The 18,864-nt window shown below is 37.9% G+C and overlaps 1 protein-coding gene across 1 annotated transcript in view; it reads left to right on the top strand.

The window, feature by feature from the left end:
* Positions 1–8,720: 8,720 nt before the first annotated feature.
* The window catches only part of DNAH7 (dynein axonemal heavy chain 7), a 135,354-nt gene continuing 125,210 nt past the window's right edge, over positions 8,721–18,864 (top strand). Inside the window, exons 1-7 of the mRNA XM_076342253.1 lie at positions 8,721–8,735; positions 12,887–12,952; positions 13,421–13,529; positions 13,638–13,791; positions 14,141–14,234; positions 15,484–15,664; positions 16,540–16,615. Of these exons, the coding sequence (XP_076198368.1) occupies positions 8,721–8,735; positions 12,887–12,952; positions 13,421–13,529; positions 13,638–13,791; positions 14,141–14,234; positions 15,484–15,664; positions 16,540–16,615 (695 nt within the window). The remainder of the gene's footprint in view (positions 8,736–12,886; positions 12,953–13,420; positions 13,530–13,637; positions 13,792–14,140; positions 14,235–15,483; positions 15,665–16,539; positions 16,616–18,864) is intronic.

Here is an 18,864-nt window from a genome sequence, read left to right as displayed (position 1 = left end):
CTTTTTGAGTTAAAAGTAATAACTGAGTAAATTGAAAATAACCATGTTTGCCGGTGAAGCTGCAATTAAAAGCTTTTCATTATGCCCCTCTAATGTAGAAGTGCAGTGCATCTTTCTGTCAATTATTGTTATCCATAATAACTTAGCTTCATGCCCGCTCTGAGAAATGGACTGCAGTGTGTTAGTATTTAAAGGCAAACTACCTAATAATTGTTCTAAGCCTTTAAATTTGGTTTGTTTAGTGGGTTTGTTATTTTTTTAAGTTACACTCCTTCCACTTCCTGTTTCTAGGCTCTGAGGAAATAATGCCTATGTCAGGTTTTGACTTAGAGCAAATATCAGTCATGCCTTAACAGCCTGAAACGAATACTGACAAGATAAAACCCTAATCTTAACACTGAGGCTGGAAGTCTCTTTGTGTAATATTTTGAAAGTAAATGGCACTTTAAATTACTTTTGGGATTTTCCACTCCTCAGAGCTTAGACTTAATCGTCTTTGATTTGGATTTGGTTTGTTTTGTATAATAAAATATTACAATCTGATAATCTTTTTCAAGTGTGCCTGTGGACTTGTCAATAGTTAGGCAGATTGAGGTTTTGGAACAACATGTGATTGAGAGGTGAACATAATGAGTGGTAAAAGGTTGTATTTTATCTTTCTTGGCACAAGGAACGAACAGTTTTTTTTTTTTTTTTAACAAATAGATTTCAATATAAGGTATCACCATAATGCATGGGGAAATTCAGGACGGTTGTCTTTATTTTGGGTGACACTCATGTCGACAAGTGAGAAGTCGACTGAGGTGTAAGGCATGTAAGCTGAAAGATAGTCTTATCTTTGTCAGAAGAAGTAAAAGTTTTCCAAGACTTAATCTCATGTGAAATGAAGTAAGGGATGTATTCAGCATGGATGAAGCTCAGATGCCTAGGTATAAATGAACCACACTGAGTCTCCTCTATGTGTTAATTCTCAATTAACTTTTTTCAGTGATACTGATAATACATATAATTATAAAATGACTTTGCTGGAGGCAGTTGTTGGATTGTGTTCAGGTACCTTATACCCTTACTTTTCAAAGTCATCGGCTTTTCCCAGTTGGAGTCTTATCTAGCCTTTTGTTTTTTCTGCCAGCATGGAGTCTAATTTGAACTGGGTAAATTAAAAATACTAACTATACATACTCAGAAGTTAAAGTTCACTTAAGATAAAGAAGAAAATGTCAAAAAGCTGTAATGGATAAAGATAGAAAAGAATGTTTATAAAGTTGTTAAATTTTAGAATTCTGCAAAAATATTACTGAACTGAAATTGCAACTGGGAAGCTTGTGAAAGTCTTTGTATGTTAGTATTCTATTTTTAACATCTGGAAAATAAAGCTGAAGGCGTATGCCAGCACTTTATGACAAAGTTGTTATTCCTTAAGATTTTTATCATGGTATCTGATGTTTACATTTCTTATTACTTTTGGAGCTAACTTATCTTTAAATTTGAAAATTGGTTTTATCCAAGGAACTTTTAAGTTTTAAAGACTTTATTTGTACTTTATGTAAAGTTAAAATATACCTTGAATCAGATTTTGTTTGGATCAGTGCATCTGATTTATTTAAAAATATTATTGTGCATGCATAACTTCAATTGAATGTAAATACATACATTGTAGACAATTGTTAGCCCATCTTGCCTCCTGCCATATTACTGGGAATTACCAAGTGTAAATGAGTGATGAGTGACATTTTAAGATGACTGAAGTCATATTTCTATGCAGTTCATTACCTTTTTATATAAAAAAAAAATTAAATAAACTTTGCCTTTTTTTCAAAACTTCTGTGTTTTCATTTCTTCACAGAATCAGAGAATGGTTGAGGTTGGAAGGGACCTCTGGACGTCATGTCGCCCAACCCCCCTGCTCAAGCAGGGCCACCTAGACCTGGTTGGCCAGGACTATGTCCAGATGGCTTTTGAGTATCTCCAAGGAAGGAGACTCCACCTCTGGCAACCTGTTCTAGTGCTCAGTCATCCTCACAGTAAAAAAAGTATGTTCTTACGTTCAGACGGAACCTCCTGTGTTTCAGTCTATGCCCATTCCCTCTTGTCCTGTCGCTGGGCACCACTGACAAGAGCCTGGCTCCATCTTCCTTCAGATATTTATATGTTGATAAGATTGCCCCTGAGCCTTTTCTTCTCTAGGCTGAACAGTCCCAGCTGCCTCAGCCTTTCCTCATAGGAGAGATGTTCCAGTCCCTTAATCATATTTGTGGCCCTTTGTTGGACTCTCAGGTATGTCTATGTGTCTCACATACTGAGAAGCCCAGAACTGGACACACTACTCCCGTGCTTAGTAGAAGGGAAGGATCACCTCCATCAACCTGCTATTGATACTTTGCCTAATGCAGCCCATGATACCATTAGCCTTCTTTGTGGCAAGGGCACAGTGCTGGCTCATGTTGAACTTGGTGTTCATCAGGACCCCAGGTCCTTTTCTGCAAAGGTGTTTTCCAGCTATGTGGCTCCAGCACATACCAGTGTATGGGATTGTTCCTCCACAGGTGCAGAGCTTTGCACTTCCCCCTGTTGAACTTCATGAGGTTCCTGTCAGCCCAATTCTCCAGCTTGCAGAGGTCCCTATGGATGGCAGCATGACCCTCTGGTACATCAGCCATTCCTCCCAGTTTTGTGTCATCTGCATCCTTGCTGAGGTTATGCTCTGCCCTGTCATCCAGATCAGTAATGAAGATGTTAAACAGGAGTGGACCCAGTATTGACCCCTGTGGTACACTGCTTGTTACTGACCTCTAACTAGACTTTGTTCCACTGATCACCACCCCCTGGGACTGGCCGTTCAGCCAGTTTTCAGTCCATCTCACTGTCTGCTCATCCAGCCCATACATCAAGAGCTTGTCTATGAGGATCTTACAGGAGACAGTGTCAAAAGCCTTGCTGAAGTCTAGGTAGGCAATGTCCACTGTCTCCTCTCGTCTACTGGCCAGTCATTTCACCACAGAAGTTTATCAAGTTGCTCAAGCATGACTTCCCCATGGTGAATCCATGCTGACTACTCCTGATGAATCATGAACTTACCAGCTAACTTCCTGGAACTCTTTTATGTATGCCTGTTTTTTATACATAAAAAGTTTATGTTTCTATGGTCTAGTAATGGTCTAGTTATGTCTTGCAGTATTTACTGAGGTGATACCTTTTGTTAAGTTCTATAGTTAAGTTCTTTGTTATGTTAAGTTCTAATAGCTTTTGGTGAATGACCATGTAAGGAAACTTAAATGGAATGTTTGTTACACGTATTAGTCTCCTAGGGCACTAATTGTACATTTGTTTCATTTACAAATAGATGGCTGAATTTTAAAAAAGTTACAATTTTCCTTTAGAAAAGGAATTACACTCAAGAGAGGTGGTAACCCGTTGTGGCCTGGACAACGCTTCCTACAAAGGCGCATTTCATTGAGGAAATGAAAGCTTTCTCATTGTTAGAAATGCACAAATGAGCTTTCTTTTTAGTGAAAGAAATAGTGTATTCATGTGCTTAGTTTGTTGTTGCTTGCAGCATTAAGTTCAGACGTTACCTGAATATTTACACTTCCTGCATCGAAGGTTCTTAGGAATGCTGCCTTTTTTTCTTTTTTATTTTTTTTAAGGCATCTAGAAAACAAACTATTCTGTTTAACACTAGTAGTGATTTGAGACAGCTTGAAATTTGTGTCTTTTCAAAAGGCCTTCTAAGGAAGGAAACATATTAGAAAAATGCATCGTCTAGATAATAGCTGACCATCTTCTTACCAGGACAGTTGTGCTTGTATTCTTGCCAAGTAAGGGAAGCTACGCTTGGAAAAATATACTGTAAAACTGGGGCAAGATAAAAGCATGCAATTAATGTGTGTTTGTTTCAGAAACCAATCATCCAGTGCCTTAAGAACCTGGTGGCTGACAGACTTGAAAATACTGCTTGGCCCACTCAGCGCTGGGAGAAGTGAACAAGATACAGAATGAGTCAGTGTGTAGAAAGTCTACCAAATCAATGGTAACATTACAAAGCTGAACTGCCGAGTCACCTACCAGTGCATGAGAGTATAAGGAAATTTCTTAATTAAAAGCAGGTACATGAATTATGACATAAAAATTCTTATCTGGTTAGCCTGTGTAGTGTTAGCTCTAATAAATAAGAGCTAGACTACTACATAAAGTATTCAAAGACTCAATCATTTCATGCGACAGTGCTAGTTTTTGCTGCTTTCACAACGCAACAGGAAGATAAAGGATGATTTTTGACCCAGTAACACCTGTGACAGAACTGTTGCCTTCCAGCGAAATGAAGGCTTCACCTTTGAGAAGAGTGTGAACAGAGAGTTCCTGTGACAAACACATTTGCATCCAGAGTCAGTAAGTCAGCATACCTACATTGACCACAAAGCATTTGTATTTCCTTTGTTATGATATTCTTGATAGTAAATAAAGACTCCTTTTTCTTTTTTAAACTGGCACTGATAGGTGCTCAAGCTCATTCTAGTGTTCTTTCAGAGTGGCTGTGAAGATGAAATAGGCATACAAGTTCTGGCCTGTAACTTGCTTTGTTTCTGTTGACACAGTTGACCCCAGATCTCTTTGCTGTCTTTAAAAAATCTTCTCTGTGTTCCAGTAACTGTAGGATTGTGTTGTACACCTGCACTGTTACTATGGTGGCTGTTCTAAAACAATTTGCAAAGTGATCTTTCCTTGATAGCCAGTAGTTCCATTGTGGTATGAGCAGAAGACTCATCTGACTAAACACATGCTTCTTATAGCACAGCGTATTTCTGAGAATTATTTTTACAAACTGTATGTAAATAATTATCGCTCTTCTTTTAGGGAAGAAAATACTATTTTAGTCCTGTCTTCAATTTGATTTTTGTGCATTAATTATTCCATACTCAAGACATATGCATAGCAAGACCTGACTTAGTAAGGATCGTAAAGTTTAAAAAAAAAAAATCTTTTTCAAATGGGGGAAATTTTCTAGTATTTAATAGGAATTACTTCTCACTTACAAAACCACTACTTATATTTGTGCTTCCATGTTGTTAGTTGTATGTTAGTTGTTGTTGTATGGCAAAAATAAGGTATACAAGGAAAACATATAGACATCTTTTTGTCTTTAAAAATTTTTTGACTGAAAAATGTATGCTTTTTTTCCCCCCCCACTTAAAACTTCCCTAAAGTCTCACCATTCATGGTGAGTTGGTGTGTTAAATTCATTTTCTTTTTAAAATAATTATCAGGTCTAATTGCATTTTAAGTGCTGTCCAAAATTCAAGTCCTGCCTATGAACGTAACAGAGTTCAAGTATCAACTCGATTTAAAACCCTTAAACTTGAATTTTGATGACTAAAACTTTTCCTTTACAGAAATCATTATCAATTATCATTCATTATCAATTTCCCCACTATTAGAAGCCTCTATGAGAAAGCTTTGCTTGCTTCATTAAAGGTCTTTACAATGTGAGATTGATTACTTGTTTTATATACAACTATAGTGAGTCCATGAAAGGTAAATGTGAGAGAACTTGAAAATATATATACACATGTATATTTAAGAAAAAAAAATAGAGACAAAAGGGATTTTTTACGAAGTGGAGTACAAGAAAAGGTATTATGTGGGAATAAGTTCCAGTATGTACTCTTATTGTGCAGTTCAGATTGCCGTTAACCTCTGGAATGATTTAGGAATACAACTTTGAGAGATGAGTTGTAGGCATTTAAGAAACTGTGATTCCATTGCGTTCAAACATCTTGTTCCATTTTCATGCTAGTTAATGTTTTTCAGTTTGTCATCTGAAACCTCTGGGGAAGAAAAAACCCCTTCCTGAAATTATTTTTAAAGCAATACCCAAATGTGAGAATTTTTGTACACACAGGAGTTATTACATTTGTTATACTTTCAACCATTGTTTATTTGCTCTAATCAAAACATATAAAGCATGCCAGTAAGTACTTTGGTTAAAAATTAAAGGAACACTTTTTTCACATTAAAAACAAAACATCTGGTCAGTAAAATACTTCACTGTACATAGTATTTTGGCTTAAGATTTGTTAATTCCATGGAGTAAACCACATTGTTACCTACCATTTAATACTTTTGCCTCTGTTTGAAGGGTGAAAAAAATGTATTCTTCATTACTGGCACTCCAGAATTTAACTGAGGCATCAAGGTGGAATAAAAACCCCGTGTCATTGAATCTTTCAGAAAATTAAAACTTAGTGATAAAAATGTTACCTATGGCCTTTTTTCCTTCCTGTATTTAATTTTACTGTGACACTGATCCTTTTTTGTTGCACTGACGCTCCAATCTTTGCTAAACCTTTTATTACATAATATAGGAATTGTATGATGCTGAATGCCTACGTTCTGTTGACTTTGGCTGGTAATGATGGATTTTTTTTTTTAATAGTCTGCTCCATTTTTTAAATTGCTTTTAGTACAGTTCTAAACAGATGCTGAGGAGTATTCACTTTATATTTGTGTGTACTCCCTTCTTTTCATCCTTTCACCATCTTATTCTTTTGATCTTATTTTTATCTCTGAAGTTAGATTTAGATTGTTTTGTTAGGTATGACTATGGGATTTCAGATGAAAGTGAGACATTAACCAAACACAGGAAGGCAAGAAACTGAGTTGTAAACCATTTTTTCTGCTGTGTCCTTCTATGGCCTTGGAAAAGCTGATTAAAATCAGCTGGTATTGCATTTATGTAAATAAATTGTGTTTAACTGGTCACTGCAGGAGAAGAATGAAATGTGGGGAAAAAGGGAAAAAAATAAACAGCAACATAGAAGTTCTTAGTTCTCCGTAAGAAGAAAGTTCTTCTGATAATGAAAAATACTATAGGCACAAGAACTGATTTTCTCTATGATGTTCCTAGTATTAGCAACCTAACTGTGTCTTTCCTCCTTTGAAGAGTACAAGCAGGTATGCTATTTCCAGTTTCCTAATCAGATAATGAAAAAACAAAATGTCACTTTCTAGCAAAAGGAATTGCAATGCCCAACAGTGTATGGCGATGTGCACTGAACGTGCTACTGCCTTGTGTAGATATAGTTTCTAATAGTTGAATGACTCAGTATTAAAGAGAAATAGCAAGGATTTCCCTTTGCATGTTGTCCAGCTAGACTGTTACATATTTATAGCCAGTACAGCGTACAGCTTGTTTGAATCTCCCTAAGATACGTTGCGTATGAAGGTATTTCTCATTTCAAAATCAAAACCAGGCTTTGGTACTGTTTTAGAAAATGCACTGGGAATTCCAAGTGGTGTTGAACTTTCTACAGCTGGACAAAGCAAAAATACCCCACTGGTTCTTTGCCTGTGGTATTTTAACAAAGGGGCTGTTATGTTTAAAACTCGATATATAGACTATTACAATGCCCTGTGTACAGTTCACAAGGTTGGTTACAGGCCTGAATCAGAGCTCATTTATAGGGATTTTCCAGCAGGCTAACTTCTCTGTAAACTGTAGCACTACCTTTTATGTGTTGCTACTGTGAAAACATAAAAAACCCTCTCATTTAAAATTCACAAACTACCTAACGTGGCAACAGCTGTTTCAGATCCCATTGAAATCCAAACCTGGTCACAGCAAAGTGTTGGAAGTCATACCGACCATACCCATATTTTATTTAGATTGGTCAAAGCATCAGATTCATAATGCAGGGAACACCCATTGACTGCCAATGAAACGGAAAGAGATTTTTATTTATATTTTCTTGTATTCTTTAATTTACTGACTTAGGAGGGGTGGTGGCAGGTTGTTTAAATACTTTATTGCGCACAAGATGGGCTGATGCATGACATGGCACCTGAAAAATCTTTGGTTGCTGTTGTGGTTTAGTCACCCCAGTCCAGCCATTAGAGCTTAAGAATGATTTTGCAAGCACAGCTGAGTTCTTTTGCACGTTTACTGGGAGCACACGTCTCAGTGCTTTGCCTAAAGACAAGCAGCTGCATTCACTTACAGATACGTGTCAGTTAGTTTACAAGGTAAGAAGGAATGCCTGCCTAAACAGCAGTGCATGGTACGTGCTACTCAAAGCAATTTTAACTATCCTTATTTTCCTGAACTTGGCAGGCCTCAGAAGGGTATCAAGCATTTTCTACTGGAAGACAATCTCAGTGAAATAACAGTAAAGCTGAAATTCAGCTTGCCGTAGCTGCAAATACATTGCAGTAGCTTAAAAACAACCACCACAGGTGTAGTCCACTCTCTGTTGTTTATCAGCTAGTAAATTGCATGTCTTCAATCGGTAACAGCCGAGCAGGTAGCCGTGCTGAAACTTCAGGGTACTTCACCAAGTGCAGCTGTGGCTTTGTTTGCTACCGTGACGGCAGAAAGCAAGCTGTTACTTGGCTTCAAGTACTGGACGTTTCTCTCTCGTTCTTCCCTGCAGCAGATTCCGGGTTAGGCTTCCGCCAAGACTGTAGGTTTTCTGCTGCTTAGATAACGCGTTACCGGTTGGAAGAATAACGAAGCAGCTGTAATTAGCTATACCGTCTTTTGCTGTCGAAGGCCAAGAGTGACGGTAGCGTGCGGCGGGCGCTGCCAGCTCTGGCCCCCGCGCCTGGCCGTTGGGATTCGCTGTCCGCGCGGCCGGGGCGGCGGCGGCCAACGGCGGCGCTCGCGCTCGGCGCTGCTAGGTAACGGCGTCGCCCCAACACAGCGGCGCTGCCTCGCCCGCACAGACATGGGCACCGAGCAGGTACTGGGGACTGAGGGGGCACAGCGGGAGCCGGACGGCCCCGGGGCCGAGCTCTGCCCGGCCGCTCCACCTCCTTCAGCCTGGAGCGGACAGCATCTGCCCCGGCTCTGGCAGGTGGGGGCCGAGGGTCTCGCGGCGGCCCTCGCCTTGGTGGGGGGCTGTGGGGCAGGACTGGGTGCCGGGGAGCAGCGGGCTGGCTGAGGAGAAGTGTCTGGGCAGCGCTTGCCGTTCACGGGGCAGAGAGCAGAACGCTCGGGTGTACCTGGCTACCGGAGGGGAGCTTGTTCTGATCTGAAAAGTGGTGTTTTTCTTTTAAACCTTAAATAACAAGCTTGAATTAAGCTTCTGAAATTACGTTTTTTATCCCCGACACTTAATTCAATCCTTGCACTCTGTAAGCGGAGGCCTGGTGGGGCAGCCGTGTTCGTAGAGAAAGACTTCAGTACACTGTCCCATTAGCTGCAGGCTGGTTGTGACTGACACCCTCCAGAAAAATTAAACTGTGGTGTCTGTGCCATCAACTCCCTAAATCAGGTTTTTGGAAGCAACGTAGTCCTTGCAGCTGCCCAGATTTCCTTTAATTACTTTAGCAGTGCAAATTTAAACAGACGTTTTTGGCTTGGGCTGCTGTTCCTGTAGTGTTTTCAGAGGGAGTAACTCTCTCCTAAAGGTATCCCATTGTAAACCACAGAAACGAATTTCAGTCTTTAGCTTGGTACAAAATGTTATGTCATAAGCCCCCTCCCCATTTGTTTGTTTGTTTGGGTTCTTTGTTTTGTTTTTTAAACATGAAGCATGAAGAGATTTTAATTAATTCAGTTTATTTCCAGAATTGCAGGAAGCTTAAATGCTAAAGACAAATGCCAATAGAAGCTTTTAGCTATGAATGTGGTTTTAAATCACTGGGCATTAACAGATACTAATTTGTATTATTTCTCTAGTGGCCTGATTGGGTTGTAGTTGGTTAATGTAATTATAAGGAAGAGTCTGACTTCAGACTTCAATCATGTTGTTCTCCTGTTAGTAAGTCAATCCTGTTCTTTCAGTCTGTTTTGGTTTTGATGTCCTCATTCAGATTTGTTTTCCTCTAATGAAACGTGTGAGATATTTTAAGTGAAATAATTCAGTAACTTCCTTCAGTGAATTAAAAGTTCACCAATTTTTCTTCGGGTGTGTTTCTTCTTGAGGTGCCTATTAGAGGGTGTGAGTTGGCTGCTCATAACTATCTGAGATAGTCCTCACTGTCCAGGACTCTCTTTTTAGTACGTCTTATTGCCAGTAGTAAGTTTGCAGTATAATATTTTAAACTATTGGCACTGTCTTCAGTGGAACTAATTTCAACACTGAGTTTATCGGTACCAGCAGCTCAGTGGTATAAGTTGTGGTGCTGAATTCTATGTTTTTCAACAAAAGAAAATCTAAACAAAACTGTGTAACGTTGTATATGAAGATAAGGTATAGTAATTTTTGTAGCCCTATTATTTGTAAAAATACCCAGGTTTCTGTTATTTGTTCCTAACCAGGAATCTAGGAATTAAGACTGTGGACCTTGTCACTGAGAGAAATAGATAATACTCTTCCAGGAATTCAAAACCATTTTCTCTTATATTAAAGGATTTTTTTCCCATCTATTCCCTTCAGAGGGTAGTAGATAGCATTCACCATCTGCTTTAGAATCTGGGCTAGAGAAACAATGAGCTTTATATTTCAGTCTCATTACACAAGACACGGAGAACAAAGAGCGTGTCTATACTCAAAGTTCAGAACCACCTAAGGTAACTTTGCCTGAGCCAGCTCCGGTCCAGCAGCTGTAAAGCTGTTGACAAACCAGAGTCCATCAGATCACCAGTGAGATGGTTAGGGGGCTGGAGCACTTGCTGTATGAGGAGAGTCTGAGGGAACCGTGTGTGTTCAGCTTGGAGAAGAGAAGGTGGCGGAGGCATGTAGTTACTATTTTCCAGTGCCTGAACTAGACAGAAAACGGTGCCAGATTCCTCTTGGTGCTGTACAGCAGCAGGAGGAGAGGCAATGCTCTCCAGTTGCAGGGAGGGAAATTCTGACTAGGCATAAGGATGATATTTTTCACAGTGAGGTGATAAAGCAGGGAAGAAGGTTGCCCAGAGAGGCACAGGCTTTAGAGAACTTCAAATCTCAACTGGACAAGGGCCTGTGCAATCTGACCTAACTTTTTGTAGTTAGTACTGCTTTGAGAAGGATAGTAGATAATCAGAGGCCCTTTTCAGCCTAATTTTTTCTATGATTCTATCATAGCATGTTCGTATAGAGCTGTGTGCAAACCAGTCCAAACTCTGTCCATAGGCTACACAGCATCCTATAGGCTTATTGGCTTGGTAAGCAGTAGTTTCATAATGCAGTACGGATACACTGTTAGGAGATGTATTCATGCTAGTATTAGAAAAGACTGGTAGTTGTTACACGGTCTGTGGTAAGAATCTTTTTGCAATTGAATGTGTTAGTCTACAGGGAAATAAATGGCTTCATATTTTCTCAGTAGAGTTGCACCACTCCAATTACCAGACAAAAAGCAGGCTTGTCATGTAAATATTTCTGTATTGGTTATAATACTGCTTTTCCCTCATTTATGCTGAAAGAAGTTCATCATCTTGTCACTGCAGACTATGAGACCGTTACGGGTGTTAGAATTTCGAGGTGTGAAAAATCTTGCACATGGACCATGCCTAACTGGAAGATAGACTGGAGAGAGCATTAAATGAGGAACTGAAAGAGATATGTGGTTATTGTGGTGAAGTCTTCAGTCACCTTTTCTGTGATTGCCAAAAAGCTAGATTAAAAATACCAGCATTGGCCTGCTTGGTGTTTAGAATACTTTAATTCACCAGGCATTTTGATCTCTATTCAAGGGGAAGCCAGATGTGTTTAATCTCATTTGGGGAGAGGAAGGGGGAGGATGGATCTTTTGTTCCTTAAAAGAATAGTGCTGCTGATTTTGAAACAAGATACTTAAAATATTTTGTTGTATGACTCCCTCTTGCAGCTAGTGGCAGTCAAGGAGTTTCTCCCCATCGTGTTCAGGGGAAGAACTCCCTAGAGCTGGAATGAGTTTGCTCCCCTTTCACAAGTTGGACCACAGATTAGTTTGTGAAGAGATTGCTAACAACTGATAATGTATGTCTATACATATTTTATCACTGTCAAATTCCTGTATTTCATAGGAGGTTTTCTTTGGAGCCTGATTTGATTTTTGGCTCACTTGGGAATTGCCAGAGTTTATCCTTGACTGCAAAATTCATGTAAATAGTGCCTAAAACTTGTGTGAGTTCTACACCACAGCAACTGTATTGCAAATGATAGCCAACCTGACTTGTTTAAGGGTAGCTCGGGTATGTCTACACAAACTTTCTGTGCTTTGTGTCTTTCCTCCCTTACAGCCTTTGCGTAAGACACAAAGCAGAAAGAGGACAGCTGTAGCATAGACATGCAATATTACTGCAAGTGCAGCTGCACGGAAACAGGCTGTGTGGGCAGTGCCAGGGGTATGCTGGTGGTGTGAAACAGAGGAGAAATAGAAGAATAGCCAAAGGCAGTTGTGTTAGAGCCAATTTTAAATAATTTTACAACTAGATTGTCTTGTTTGTTTATAGGAAGGTGCTGTACCTTGCTAAAATGTGCTAGCCAGAGTCCTGGGCACAGTCAGAGGGTGCTTTTGGACAGGCAGCTTTGATGTCTGATGCTGAGGGATCGATGTTGTGGAAAAGCAGAGAATACTGGACACTCTTAAATGCAAGTTTATGGATTAGAAAAAAAGGACTATTTTGTGTTTTAAAAAATGTTAACTGAAGAACAGGAATCAAAAAATTAATTTTTTATTTGTATTATTTCATGGTATCTTGTAATGCTTTAGTGTATGGCAAAAAGGTAACATAAATGCTTCCCAGCTTAAAAATAATTTTTCACAGCTGTGATTTTTCAAAGGCATTTGAGAAAGTTGAATTCTACATGGAAACACTCTAGGAAGAAAAGGGGAAGTGATATGAAATTGTATGTGTAAAAAACATTATATAAGAGAGAAAAATGGAATGATAGCTAGATTATAAGTTTAAGTATTCCTGGAAGTCTAATATTACTACTAATTTAAATGTCTAGTTGTGATTTTCCTTTTTTTTTTCAAGCCCAGTCCAAGTGGCAAAGGGAAGTTGGCAAAGAGAGCAGTGAACTTACTACCACAGTTGTCTCAGGTAGTTTTGTTGGCTTTTTTTATAAGCTTTCATTTTCAAGTATGTGTCACAGCATGGTTATGTAAAGACCATGGTTCTCATTCAAATATATGCTGAGGTGTATATTCTTTCTCTGCACTATGTATGTATATTATATCTGTATGTGGAGCATTGTTTATATTTCAATATTTGGAAAACATTGAAAGCGGAGTATTTGAACAAGTTTGAAAATATTTAAGTAATAGTATAAAACTAGAGAGTTTACAAATATTACATATACGTTTAACATGCTTATCTCTAATGGTCTGGATATTTAGAATTTGAGGGCAACATATAAGTAGTAGTTTATTGTATGATTTGTATGCTGCCTTATTCCTGCTGTATATTAGGCTGCAGTTTCTTTGATTTACTATATTTAAGAAGTCTTGAAGTGTGTGTTAGTGGCACCTACAACAAGTGTAAAATTAAAATATAAAATATTTATTCCAGGCAAGGTCTAAACCACTGTGGCAGCAGACTTGTCCTTCATTCCATCTAAGCAAAGAACAGAAAGATGACGAGTCAGATGAGTTTACTGTAAAAAATGAGTATTCACCTGGTAAAGTTAACATTTTTAGTACTACTAAAGCAAACCTCTCATAAACATAAACGTGTGACACATTTGAACTTTTAAAAAAAAATAATTTCAAAATGTATTTTCTGCAAGGAGGTTATTTGAAGGTGAGATGCAAGAGACACAAGATACAGGATTCTAGAGATAATGAAGCAGGTGCTGGACCATCAACCTCTACATTGCAGAGCAGCAGTCATCTGAAAAAAAACCATGAAAGTTTCAGAAGTGCTCTTGTTAACATTATATTGTGAGTTTCCTTATCTTTGAATAATGTATTTTTCCTTTTTGATAGATGAACCAAATTTTTAAATTAAATTATTTTAAAATTTTGACTTTTGCAAATTGCAAGTATGTATATGAGCATGAACTATACCACCAGTTTTAAAAGCTGAACCTTAGCAGATAAAATACAAACTTGGTCACACGCTTCAGTGTTCTTTTTGAATCAGAATGTCTTGTGCTCACTGTAAAGTTTTGGCAGTTACCTTTTCTTGTTTTGTTTGTTCACAACTGACATGTAGGATGGCTATATATTACTTATGCCAGTAAAATGTATCTGAAGAATGTGATGCATACTCTTTGTGTTTTTGTCTCAGACAGCAAGACCTTACTGAAGAACAGCTTCCATCCCTTGATGGAACCCAGCCTCCACGAGCAGATTCTTCTACACCAATAGAGAAAGATATTTTGGTAGCTAAAGACTGTTTTCTAGAGTATTAAATTAAAAAGTGCCAGTCATTTATTGTAAATATTGACAAGATGGTGGACACAATGAGAGATGACTGACAGTGACGTATTCTTCCACTATTAGTTTCATACAATATGTTATGTATAGTGTTACTGTTGAGAATGGAGCATTAGGAATGTATGGATGATTCAAAGAATTGCAGAATGGAATAGTAACTGCAGGGTAACCAATGTCAGGAAGTAATAAATGAATCTTTTCTACACTTGCTGAAGGTGAGAATAACTTGTAAGGGAGGGTGCACTGCTTTGTCTGAGCAGGTAGTATCCACAAGACAATTCTCTTTGGGTTACCCTCATCTAAGGGCTAGGATGTTCTTCATTCTCATTCTGGTTTAAGATACCTTGTTTGACACAATTGTATACGCAATTTTGTGATTTATTTATATTTAAAATAGATTCAGTTCATTTTGGAATAAATTGATTGAAATAAATTTATGTGTTACTTCCTGACATTGGTAATCTTCCAGCTGATATTCCATTCTGCATTTCTTTGAATTTGGGCTGATACATTTCTTCATCTATGTTTCCTTTAATGCTCTGAGGTTTTGTTAATCAGATTTCACAGGCCTGTTTAAATGCTGGCATACAAGCAGAGGTACTTAATTGTGGTTATACATTCATATTCTGCGCAATGCATTAGCTGTATGTTGCATATCCACACAAAACTCTGCAGAATGCATGGCTTTCTTCTTGAATATATGGTCCAGCCCCAGAGCTAATGGATAATAATGGCAGCACTGGAATGATGAGATAGATGAATATATATTGAAAATCTATTTAAGGAAAAGATTGGTACTGGGACAGTGCAAAGGAGAGGCATCTCCCCAGAACTGTAGAATTGTAACAGCAAAATCAAAACAAAAGCCAGATTTCTATGAGTTATGTCCATTGTTCAATGAAATTTTTGTTATTTAGCTCTTACCAGAGAAATGGAATGAAGCTTATGCCACTATACCCTGTTTTTCTATCTCAATAGCTTTTTATCGTTATTCTACTGACTAGTGTTTGGCAGGCTAATGAAGATATTTACATCAGATTTGGTGATGTATATGTAATTTACAACATAAATCAGTACTTAGTACTAATTACATTTATTTTTACGAAATAAGTCCATATCTCTAGCTAAATTAGTAGTAGCAATGCCTTTCTAGTGCTGGACTTAACTGATGCATCTTGTTCTTTTGTCCTGCAGAAATACTACTATTACATTCACCATGGAATTGATACAGCAAATGTGGCCCCAATGGATGAATCATGGCTAGACCACATCTTAGCTTTAATTCCACAACATCTGAAAGTACTTGATCAAAGTATACGTTCGCTGACTGATGAAATGAAAGAAGACTATCTTCTGAGTGTAAAAAAGGCTATAGGTAGATTTCTAGGAGTTTACTTGCATTTTCTCCTAAGTTGCTAATATTCAGAAGCATTCATTGTTGAGTGCTGTTCACTGCTGAGAGCTACTGTTGTGGAAGAGTTATATAAAAGTGCTCTCCTGAATGTTAGAAACACATTTTAATACAGAGAATACTCAGGTTTTCTTGTCCTTGTAATGATCAAAGCTAATATTATTCAGTATTTTTGATCTTTCAACACGTTTTAAAACCATTATTTTATAAATCCCTATTTAATAGTATAGCTTTCTCCTAAATCCCTTTTCATGTATAGCTAGATAAAACTGTTCATCTCAATAAGTTGCGCATTTGGACATTTTGGTTGAGACACTGAGGTGCTGGAGTGTGTCCAAAGAAGAGCAACGAAGCTGGTGAAGGTTCTAGAGCGCAAGTTCTATGAGGAGCGGCTGAGGGAACTGGGGTTGTTTAGCCTGGAGAAAAGGAGGCTCAGGGGAGACCTCATCACTCTCTACAACTACCTGAAAGGAGGTTGTAGCGAGGTGGGTGTCGGTCTCTTCTCCCAAGTAACAAGCAATAGGACAAGAGGAAATGGCCTCAAGTTGCACCAGGGAAGGTTTAGATTGGACATGAGGAAAAATGTCTTCACTGAAAGGGTTGTCAAGCGTTGGAAGAGGCTGCCCAGGGGAGTGGTTGAGTCCCCATCCCTGGAAGTATTTAAAAGACATGTAGATGAGGCACTTAGGGACATGGTTTAGTGGGACTTGGCAGTGTTAGGTTAACGGTTGGACTTGATGATCTTAAAGGTCTTTTCCAACCTAAATGATTCTATGATGCTATTCCTTTGCTAAGCTTATTTTGGCTTTTCTTTTCTTTTTTTTGTTATACTTTTTCAGTTGACTTTGTTTTAAGAGACACCAGGGAAAAAGATGAAGACAAGAAGAAAGATTTTCTTCTACCTCATCGTGCAGAGTAAGAAAATATATTTATTTAAAAACACTGACTAGAGAATGGTAGGGTAGAATAGCATGTATCAGGAACAGTCTTAATAGTGGTAGTGTGAGCTGTAACTAAGACATAGTTATTAGTTATGTAAATTCAAATAATGATTATAGAGCTTCTTTGGAAAAACCCTGGAAAATATGTGTCTACCTTGAAAGGTTGTTTGGAATTACTTTTGTTTAGCAGTGCTTAACTGGTAAGAAGTCTCACAATTAATCCCACAGCATTTGAAAATGGGATATAGCAGGCCAAATGCTTTTGTATAAACTGCATTGTAATCAATGGGACCACGTCATGATCTGGACAGATTTCACTGAAGCTCTGTCTTATTTACAGATTGTGACAGTTTGGCTCAATACATACAGGTTTAAGAATGTAATAAATAGAGACTGTTTTGTTCCTCAGAACAATTCAGCAATATGTAGTATAAACAGTGATAGATGCCTAGCTTTTCTGGCTGGGTTTTTCAGTATGTAGCAACCTCCATACTGGAGGGGATAGATGTGGCCTTTGTTTAGAGTAATGGCCTATCTCCGTTCCATTCACACTTGCCTTGAAAAGACTGCAGTCTACTGAAAGCAAGTATAGTGCTGCTCCCAGGATCATACATCTGTCCAGTGTGGATCAGCCTACCTAGTATCAACTGTCCTAGAACATACTTTAATTCTTCCTGAGATGTGAAACTGAAGAGGTACCTTTTTCATACTTATAGGCAAAAACTGGTAAAATAAATTTGTCTTGTAGAGGAATGAAATCTTACAAATGCTGCAGAAACAGAACATTTCCACTGATATCAACCAGGCTCTGTACTGGGGGTAGCATTACTGAGTAATTTTAAAAACAGAAAAGGTTTTGTTGTGAATAATTTCTGGTCTGTGGTTTGAGGTAGATGCTTTTAAATATCAAACGGTAGGCGTCAGAATATAATAGAAGGGGTGGCTGTGACAGATGTTACTTAAGCAATTTGCATCTTAAAAAGACAAATAATATGTGATGAATTAGGACGAGAGGAAATGGCTTCAGGTTGTGCCAGGGGAGGTTTAGATTGGACATGAGGAAAAATTTCTTTACTGAAAGAGTGGTTAAACATTGGAACAGGCTGCCCAGGGAAGTGGTTGAGTCCCCATCCCTGGAAGTATTTAAAAGACATGTAGATGAGGCGCTTAGGGACATGGTTTAGTGGACATGGTGGTGTTGGGTTGACGGTTGGACTCGATGATCTTAGAGGTCTCTTCCAACCTTAATGATTCTATGAATTTATTGTTGTTATTGTATCCCCTGGGTAAGAGGCCATCCTACATCTGATTCTTTATTGATCTTCCATATCTCCTAGGAACTGTGTAGGACATCACAGTAGTTTGTATATGAACTTATGTCACACGCTTACATGCAAACCCAAAAGTACAAAATTCTCCTAGTAGAATAATCGTTGGTAAAACAGTTTTATTCCATTAACAGTATTTGAAATATGAAACTGTCTTATAAAGAAATATGTAAGATAGATGTGGAAAAACTTGAAGTTTTTTAACTTAACTTCCTGTAGCTACTTTTTTTGTCTCCTACAGAGTACAGATTCACTGAGAAATGGATATAAGTTTTATTTTATATCAGAAATTACTTTTTTTGATAGGAGTTCATTATGAAAATGGGAACAAAAGTATTGCAAATACGTGACAAATTTGTCAGGAGTATTTTTGCTTTTCCCTTGTAACCTAAAAGTTGCAGTATATACTTCTTAAGTTGCAATGCTTAATATTTTAATAGTAAAACCAGACTGCCTGTAGAAAATGACAACAGTTTTTAAAGCAAAAAAGGTTATGAGTATATAAAAAACCCCCACCAGAATAGCTTAATGTTTTTAAAAATTTGAAAGCAGACCAACCGAGTTTACGAAAAGGCTCTCAATTTGTGAGTTTTTACAGATTTGATGTGATGAGCATAAACATAGATATTACATATCATAGAAAATTGCATATTAATTGACTAAATATATACATATAATGATTTTAGTACATGCTAAATATAAGGGTCCATGAACAGGTTACAGATATCTTAGGATTTGGCCAATATTTCTCTCATTATTTCTTTTTTTTTAGACAGTGGTCAATATTTGAAGACTTTTTTTTAATATCTGAATAATGAGCAGAAAGATAGATTTACCTCCTGAATTCTGTGCTTTCTCGGATGCAAACAATTATCTTAAAGAAAATGTATAAATA

The sequence above is a fragment of the Aptenodytes patagonicus genome, chromosome 6, assembly GCF_965638725.1.
Source record: "Aptenodytes patagonicus chromosome 6, bAptPat1.pri.cur, whole genome shotgun sequence".
Lineage (NCBI taxonomy): Eukaryota > Metazoa > Chordata > Aves > Sphenisciformes > Spheniscidae > Aptenodytes > Aptenodytes patagonicus.
This window is presented reverse-complemented; position numbering and strand designations above follow the sequence as displayed.